This window comes from Coffea eugenioides, chromosome 11, assembly GCF_003713205.1.
Source record: "Coffea eugenioides isolate CCC68of chromosome 11, Ceug_1.0, whole genome shotgun sequence".
NCBI lineage: Eukaryota > Viridiplantae > Streptophyta > Magnoliopsida > Gentianales > Rubiaceae > Coffea > Coffea eugenioides.
The window spans coordinates 36,913,191-36,922,891 of record NC_040045.1 but is presented as its reverse complement, the minus strand read 5'-3'; the positions used below and the strand labels follow the sequence as shown (position 1 = coordinate 36,922,891).

At 37.8% G+C, this 9,701-nt stretch overlaps 1 protein-coding gene across 1 annotated transcript; it reads right to left on the bottom strand.

The window, feature by feature from the left end:
- Positions 1-1,331: 1,331 nt before the first annotated feature.
- LOC113752467 (berberine bridge enzyme-like 8) lies at positions 1,332-2,096 on the bottom strand. The gene has a single exon (XM_027296577.1). It carries the CDS (start codon positions 2,094-2,096, stop codon positions 1,332-1,334), a length of 765 nt encoding a protein of 254 aa, XP_027152378.1.
- Positions 2,097-9,701: the final 7,605 nt, after the last annotated feature.

Sequence of the window (9,701 nt, the reverse complement as noted above, 5' to 3'; positions counted from 1 at the left end):
GGATAGAGAAAGTCATGTGTTTGATATGTGGTCGTTAGGTAAAAATAATTTCTCAGTCAAAATTAATGGTCACGTCAGTCTTCTCCATCCTAATTGAATATTTTACCGTTTTTGAACGAAATGTGACCCGAAATAATTAATTCATGTACTAAATATGGTGCATTTAGAAGTTTGGGGACCAAATGTGTCCCTAACTCAAAATTTAATTACGAAAAGTGGATTTTTCCCAATGAGTTAGTACCAGCCTATTACTAGACTATGAAAATGCATAGACTTCCACCATTTCTATTCTTGATTAAAAACTTAGACCTATGCATAAATGCATAAGCAGTACACCGTTGAGCTGACATCTCTTTCCTCTTCAAGAGCAGAAGACAAAATCCAAGACCCAAAAGCAAAAAGCCAAAGATGAAAACTAAAAAAATAAAAAGAAAGAGAAAGAGGAAAAAATTCTACACTCAGTATGTTCTTTTATTAGATCTTTTTACATTTGGCTGTTAGAAGTATGATCCCTCAGTTGAATTACATTTTCATTGGTGCAAAAAAATTTAAAAAAAAAAAGAAAAAAGAAAACAACAACACTAATAGCTATGCAATTTGTGTTGACCTGGTCTACAGTCACAACGATATACCTTGTATACAGGAGAACAAAGTACAAAGACTTGTATACAAGTGAACACGATCCAAATAGCTATGCAATTTTTCCCTCTGTATATCTTCATTATTGTATATTTCCCTCAGTATATCTTGCATGATCACTTACGTGGACTATAAGGTGGAATACTTTGTTCAGTATTGAAGTAATTGAAAGGATCAATGTGCGTCTTGGCCCTGACCAATCGCTCATAGTTTTGATTGAAATATGGAACAGCCCAGTTTCTTGATACTTCAACGCTGGTGAAATTTGGGTTGTTTATACCCAAATCGAGATCCCTGTAATCAGCATATGCCCTTCTTGGATTTTTGGCTACATATTGACCAATAATCGTCTGCATTTGTCGAATCCAAGCTATACGCTGTCTTTGTAGATTTGGTTCTGATCCATTCCATTCAATAGCTTCAAACAAAATGAATATATTTCCAGCCCTATATGGAAACGGAATTGCTGTGGAAGGAATCTCATCCATAATTCCCCCAAAAGGGGTCCATTCGAATCTCCCAGGTGGATTATCTATCTTGAAAAGTTGTCCCCATATCTTCTTTAACCCCTCAACTGGAATAGGCACCTGGGCAAAATTTGACTTTCCTTTCAAATAAATTTTAGGAACTGGAGGAAATCTACTTGTCAAAAAAGTGGCCGTTGAGTTTGTTGGGATGTTCAGATTGAAGGGCTAATTATCGAGCCAATTCAGTCGAATGCAATCTCGCCTAGTCAATCCCAATTCTGGAAATTGATTTTGCATTATCGAGAGTAGTTGATCAACTCCTCCCTGGAAAACAGCAACAAATGAAGCTTGTATCGTTTTTCTGCCAGTTTGATTTGAATTGATACTAGTTATTTGGAGTGAAAGAAGTAGGTCCCTTGGCAACTTAGGGGCAACAAATTGCCACTTGTGAACAAGGTTTGTTGCATTTGTTTCCAGGGTTTTGTAAAGCCGAAATGCTGTAACTCTCGGGGTAATGGCAACCAATTTTACTTTATATGCGAGAATGACACAGAAACTAGCACCTGTTCCCCCTCTGATTGCCCAAAACACATCCTCTCCCATCGATGCTCGAGTGAGAACTCTTCCTTTTGCATCGACAATACGAGCATCAATGACATTATCAGCAGCTAGACCATGTTTCCTTATCAGAGGACCATAGCCTCCTCCGCTAACGTGACCCCCAACTCCAATAGTAGGCCAATAGCCAGCTGCGAAAGCAAGCGAGCTATTAGTTTTGTTAATGGCATAGTAAGTTTCTCCTATTGTTGCACCAGCTCCAACCCATGCTGTTCGTTCTTTGTTATTAACTTTAACATAACGATAATTGAACATGTCCATGACGAAAAAGGTAGCATTGGAAACATAGGAGCTGCCCTCAAAGTCATGGCCTCCGCTTCGAATCCTCATTCGCAAACCAACCTTTTTAGAGCAGTAAATTGCTGTCCGCATTTGGGAATTTTTAACTGGGGTGAGAATGACTTGGGGCTTAGGGGTGCTGGGTAAGCTGAAACGCAGGTTTTTTGTGTAAAACAGCAAGATTGAAGAGTATGAAGGGTTATTTGGTGTGCAAATGATTTTTGACATTGCCTTTGGATTGTCAGATTTACGTAGAAGGCAATGGACAAAATCTTCGCGGGAATTATTTGCTGTTGAGGTAAAATGTGAAAGAGAAAAAACAAGGAAAAACGTTACAAACATTCGAAGCAACATTGTGTTTAACATCTTCATATTATCAATTAACTCAAAATGGATAAGTGGAGACACGAACTTAAAACCAAAGGTTTAACTATTTATAGAATATATGCGAGTACATGGCATTACTTAAAAAAAAATTACGGATCCCTTGCTTGTCGCCTTAATTTTGGTGGTTTAAGCACATTCATACAAGCGATTCTGATCAAAACTTCTCAACGGACTGCAGCTTAATTCTCAGCAAGATTGCAACTGGGCAGAAATTGTCTCCTTTTTCTAGACTAATTAATTAATGTACAACGTATTCCAATAAGCTACAAATTCTATTTTCAATACGGATTTTGCAGAATTGAGAAGGTCAACCTGGAGGTAGTTAGGAATGCTAGTGATCTCTACTTAATCATGTGTTAGACTTGTTTTTCTTTTTCATGGTTTCCAAATTGTAGTTCACTTTTCAATCGAACAATATAGTTAATTTTTAAATACTCTAAAATACTCTATTGTAATATGCTTTCTTTATCTATGAATATCGCCTACCTTATTTAATTATTGTAGGCATAGTATTTAATTGGGTGAGATGTAATATTGCCGAAAAGCCTCAATCATGGTATTGTATAGGAGAATCAAAAGTCGCCATTTTGATTCTCAACTATTGTATTTGTGTCTTGATTGTCGTTGTAATTAATTAATATAATAGTTAATCATATAATATTAATACAATGGTATTTCAAAAAAAAAAGGTAATCTAAATTTACTCTTCTAATAACGTTATCTAAAAGGAAAATATGACCAACCTCAATTATCTTGGACTTGTTGCTATCAAGCATTAGTCTTAGTTAGTTAATTGGTCATAGTAGTATCCTTATATGCCAAAGAGACTGTCCATTGAGTTCTGATTCGCTGAAAAGGAGTATTAAAAGAAAAAATTATTTTGCTTTTAATATTTTCGTAGCCAAATGTTAGTTTTCCAGTGGATAAATTTCCTACATGGGAGGTGATGCTATGGCGAAGAGAGAGGGATAGTAGCACAAAAGATGTAGTTATAAGGTGAGATAGGCAGCCGAGAAGAGAATAGAATAGAAGGAAAGGTCATCATGTGCATGTAAAGAGATGGGGTAATTAGGTGGAATATGTAGCAAGGTAAATGGAAGGGAAGGTCATGATATGATATAGGGGGAGGGAATGGCATTTTTTATTTTTTAGATGTTTTTATTGTCCTTTTTTGGGTGTTTTTTGGTTTACTTTACGTGTTTTTCGATCTTCTTTTTTTATAGAAAATGTTGTTGTTCAAAACTAGAATGAGCTATTGCAAAACACATTTTTAAAGAGAAATTAAAGAAGATAAACATAACTAATTAAAAAAAAAAGGAACTCTTGAGGGGCAAAATAATAGAGTTCAAACTTAAATCATAAGAAGTATAAAAAGGGGAGTTGGCTGATATGAGTGCAATAGTGATGGTCCCGTATGGGCACCATCAGTAGGTGGCTAAACATGCAATTTCACATCTTTGTTTTGGTGTTGGACAGATTGACTTGCTTAACATCTACGGTGGTGGTGTTAGCTTACGTGGAAGCAATTGGGAGCTTCTGAAGTTGCATGTCTTGCATGTCTTTGTTAAAAACGGTGCAAATGTGCTTTAGACAGGTGGCTAAATTTGAAATTTCACCTTAACATATTAGTATTGTATAGATTGAGTTTCCTTTACTTTTGTTGCCTTATTACGTGGAAGCAATTGGAGGCTTACCCATTTATTTTAATTTTTTTGTAATCTCATTTAAATTTATTTTTACAAATTAAGTTATCAATTTATACCACCCTTTACACTCATTATTAGTTTAAAATATTTACTTATAATGTTCAATAAGCCTGATTATCAATTTTTTTTCATCCACACTCTATGTCACAAAATTACATACTATTTAATAATTGATCAATAAGAATATAAAAATTTGAACTAAATACTATAAAAGTTAACATAAAAATTTAATCCAAAAATTTTGAACCCCTAGCATTTTTTTCATGTGTAAATTTAAATTTTCATTTTGGAAAGGTCAGAAAATAGGCTAAAATTTGTCATAAATTGGTAATGCTAAAAAATGAGCTAGTTAACAAATTAAGAGAAAATAAAATGATAAAATAAAATCAACAAATAATAATAATAATAATGAAACAAAAGTAGTTAACATCCTGACAAAATGAAGAATCTGAAAAAAAAGGGGTGGAGAAAGAGAGGAGGTTTGGGAGAAGACAATTCTAAATGATTTAATTAGATTTGATGAGTTATCCAATAAAATTAAATGGGTATTATTGGGTAACTCATTTTATACTCATATGCAAAAATTTAAGATACCCATATCCATCTATTCATAGTCGAGTATGGGTAAATTTAGTTAAATAGGTTTGTTTGTCATCTATAGTTTTGCAATAGCTGTTGACATTAGTTTTCTACCATGCAACCACCTATTTTTGTTAATGTAAATAGTGGTTTTGTCTACAGCTCTTTGTATGAGCTTTCTATCCTGTAATGACCAATTTTTGATAATGTACAGACTGCTACAAAATAATGTGTCTACGTGTCCTGAACTACCACTCTTTCATCATCAAATTCGCACACACCCACTCTTAACTTCACACACACAACTAACAACTTCACAAAAAACTGGGCACCCTCATGCATCGCATGAGGCACAAATAAACTAGTAATACTATATGTAGAAGTTTCGGAATGGTGGGGGCGCCTGCCCCTCCCCCTGCCCCTGCCCCGGCCCCTGCCCCGGCCCGTCCGCCCAGTGTCCAGTGTTGTTTGTAGACTTCCACCAAAGAACTACAAAAAATATACAAATAAAAAAATAATAGAAAAGAAAAGGTGATCTTGTTACTTGAGCCAACCACGCTCTTAGATTGTTTTAGTTATTATAACTAGGGAAAAGAGTCCCAATGGCCCTCTAACTCTTACTCAGGTAAAGTTTTGGCCCTCCAACAATTAAAGAAACGGTTTTGGCCCTCGATCTAACAAAATGGCATATTCGTGGCCCTTCTGTCAAATCCAGCAGTTAACTATGACGGGAAGCTTCATCTCGTGAGATGCGCGCACAAATATGAAGGGCACTATAGTCTCTTGGCCAAGACAGAGTAAAAACAGTTTCACCAACCATTTTCCCTCCAACAATTTCACCCCCTTTGCTGTAAAACCCTAGTGCGACTTAAATCAGAGTGTTCAATTCGGACGCTGCAGCGAAAGTGGTAATTGCCGGCGTGGGAGGGATTGTAAAGGCAGAAATGAAGTGGCGAATAAGGAGGAAGGATGACTATTTTGATCCGTACCTTGTTTACGGTAATTGAAATTGTTGTTTACTAACCCTTTTGGGTTTAAGATTTGTTTATATGTTTGGGCAATGTGTACTGGAACTTATTTGTTTAGTATATGCATGTGTAATGGGACTTATTTGTGTATATGTTTGGGTAATGGTGATGTTGGGAGGCTAAGTGGTCCAGTTTGTGGTCCTACTTTGTTTGTTGTAAATTGATAATGTCGGACAAAGGAGGTTATTTTGAAAGTGATGTATTTTAATGGCTGAAAAGGGACACTTTATTTGTTTAGGATCTTTTTTTTTTGCCGAATACTGACCAATTCAGTATTTCATTTGTCAGCCTCTGTTTGTTTTTTGTTGACTGTTTTATCCTAATTACTATTGTAGAGACTGATTCTGAATGGTTTACTATTCGGATGCATCATGGGGGTAGAATTATGTGGGAACAGTATGTCTCGTATGCTAATGAAGAGGTGGACTATGTAGATGTTTGTAATGTCGAAAGAATGTCAACCATTGAACTAAATAAAATGGTGGGGAAAATGGGACATCGTAACGCTGCCATAATGTACTACTACCTTGAACCAAATAAGGATCTAAGAAATGGTTTAAGAGAGTTATGTACCGATGATGACGTTATCAAGTTTTGTGGTTGGACTTATAAGTACAAGGTAATGGAAGTCTATTGCAACCATCTAACAGCTGAAGAAATTAATAGTTGCAAGTCTCCCATAGTGATCCAACCAGCAGAGAAGAAGAAAAGTGGCGTTTTGATAGAAGAGTTGGATGAGGAGGGTAGTGTAGTAGAAGAATCTTTTTCTCACCTAATTCGTAAGAGGAGGCTGTTCATTAGAGGGTCAACTGGAGGACAGAGTCGAAATAGAAGAACAGCAAAGAGCCAGCACATTGGTGAGCAAAGTGGTGATGCACAACAGGAACATGAAGGGTTCTCAAGTGAGCAACAACAGGAGCAGCAACTTGAGCAGCAAACTGAGCAACATGAAAGGTCCTTAAGTGAGCAGCAACTTGAGCAGCAACCTGAGCAGCAAACTGAGCAACAGGAAGGGTTCTCAAGTGAGCAGCAACAGGAGCAGCAACTTGAGCAGCAAACTGAGCAACATGAAGGTTCCTTAAGTGAGCAGCAACCTGAGCAGCAGCATGTAGGTTCTTCAATTGGAGGACCTTCACAGCAGGGAGGAGATGCGGCACAAGAAGGACTGAGGTGTGAACAGGCTAATGAAGATAAAGGAAATGGAGGAGATGATGAAGATTCTGGATCAGAAAATGAATGTGACAGATTCAGTGGTGATGTAGAATACTGTAGAGATGAGGATCTTCTTGGTGATTTGACATTGCAGCCAACTCAGTGTAGAAGCACATTAGAAGAGGTGCAAAGTGGAGAACCTTCACAGCATGAAGAAGAAGCAACTGAGCAGGCTGCAACTGAGCAGGCTACTACTGAACAGGCTACTACTCAACAACCTGAAACACAACAGTCCTCAGAACAACAGCAAGCACAACAGAAAAAAAAACAAGTAAGGCGAAGAAGAAAAACAAAACAGCAGCAGCAGACCAGAGATTCTACACCTGAAGCAGATGCATTGGCAGAAGATACAATCCCAGATCATCTTAGAAGTGATGTTGGTTCATCAGAGGAAGATGAAGAACCTGAGCAGTATGCTGGCAGGTATAAAGATTTTTCTTGGGAAAAATTTAGGATTGATACAAGGTTCGAGTTGGGTTTGAAATTCGAATCAAGAGCCCAATTCAAAGCTGCTATCCAAGAATATGGAATTAAGATGGGAAAACCAGTGTACACAAAGAAGAATGAACCAAAGAGGGTGAGAGCCAGGTGTAAAGATCCATGTCCATGGTATGTGTTTGCATCAGTTGAAAAGGCACTTGGCACAACAGATTTGGTGGTGAAGACAATGTATGACAAGCATGAAAACTGTAATCATGCCTGGAAAAACAAAAATTTGAAGGCCAATTGGTTGTCAAATAGATATATGGAGAGAATTAGATCCAATACTCGCATGCCAACTCGGGAGATTAGGCAAACAGTGCATGAGGAGTATCAAACCCAAATTTCTAAATGGGTGGCTTCTAATGCGAGAAAATTGGCTCTGAAAATGATACAGGGGTCGGCCGAAGCACAATATAAGAAACTTTGGGAGTATTGTGCTGAGATAAAGAAGACACATGAAGGGAGTACAATGGAGATAATGTTTACTCCATTTAGAGGATCAGGGGGTAATCCTAAATTCATGAGGTTATACTGCTGTTTAGACCCATTGAAGAAGGGATTCAAGAATGGCTGTAGGCCAATAATAGGTCTAGATGGTTGCCATCTAAAGGGGGTTTATAGAGGACAGTTACTAACTGCCATTGCTGCAGACCCGAATAATGGATGGTGGCCTATTGCCTGGGCTGTTGTGGAAAGAGAAGCAACTGAGCAGTGGACTTGGTTTCTCAAATATTTAAGTGAGGACTTGGAAATCGAAAATCAGTGCCACTATACCTTTATATCAGATCAGCAAAAGGTATGCGAGAAAACTTTGAAATTCAACATTTGATTCAAATGATGGTAGAAACTAACAGTCTATATCATGATTTCATTTTAGGGGCTAGACAGGGCACTTAGTGAAGTTTTGCCTGGATGTGAGCACAGGTATCATGATTTCCTTTAAAACTAAGAAATTTTTATCAAGTTTTTTTTTTCCACTGAAGTTTTGCAATTGTTTAACAATGACTTAAATAACTTTGTAAAAACAGGTACTGTGTCCAACATATGTATCGCAATTTCAAGAAAAAACATCCTGATTTGGCTCTTAAAGACAGGATATGGAACATAGCATGTTGCACAACAGTGGAAATGTACGACAAAGCTATGGAAGAACTTCAAACTTTTGATAAAGATGCATACGAATGGGTCAAGAAAGCTCCTCATCCTCGACATTGGTGCAAAGCATATTTTCCAACTCACGTCAAGAGTGATATGATAGTGAATAACCTATGCGAGTCCTTCAATGCCCACATTAAAGATGCAAGGGACCAACCTATCATCACAATGTTGGAAATTATAAGGGAATATCTTATGGAGAGGATCCAAAGAAGACGCGCTGCAATGGAGAAATGCAAGGGCTCCACTGGACCTTTAATTAATGAGATTGTTCAGACTAGAGTCAAGCATTCAAGTCAGTGGATGCCCATTTGGAATGCACTGCATGGCTATCAAGTCAAAGGTCCAAGAGGGGCCCAATTTGCAGTAGATATGCAAAAAAAATATTGTACTTGCAGATTATGGGAGGTTAGTGGAATTCCCTGCTGTCATGCAATTGCTGCTATCTTCATGCGAGAAGAGGATCCTTACTCTTATCTGGATCGTTCTTATAGCAGAGGCCTCTTCTTCCAGATTTATGAGAATGTTTTGCAGCCAATTAGTGGCGAGGATCATTGGCCCTCATCCACCATGCCTGTGTTGGATCCACCAATACCAGTTACTCAACCTGGTAGGCCTAAAAAGGCTAGGAGAAGGGATGTGACTGAGGGGAGAGATCATGGTAGAAGGTTGAGGAGGAGAGTTGTCATTCATTGTAGAAAATGCGGTGAGGTTGGTCATAATGCAGCTACGTGCAAGAAGCCTTCCAATGAAGAAGCACAACAATGTTCTAACCAGTCATCCGAAGCTCAACCGAGTAATCAGCAGAGGCAGCAATCAGTAGAAAAAGAGAGGACAGTAAGTGCATGCAATTGCTATTAATTTTTCACTATTTTACATCCGTCATGTACTTATTTGTGTCATGTACAATTTTGATAAGAATAAGGAACCAGGTCAGTCTTCTCAAAATGTGCAACAACAAATGCAACAGGCTAACGATGAAACTGGACAGCAACATCCACAACAGAGCCAACAACATCATCATTCGCAGCGAAGAAAAAACTCAGCTACAAAACTACTTACTGATGCCGAAAAAGGAGCTATCAATGCGAACTATGCTTATTTGGGTAAAGAACCCCCATTCACAGTTGGAAACTGGAGGGGGAGAT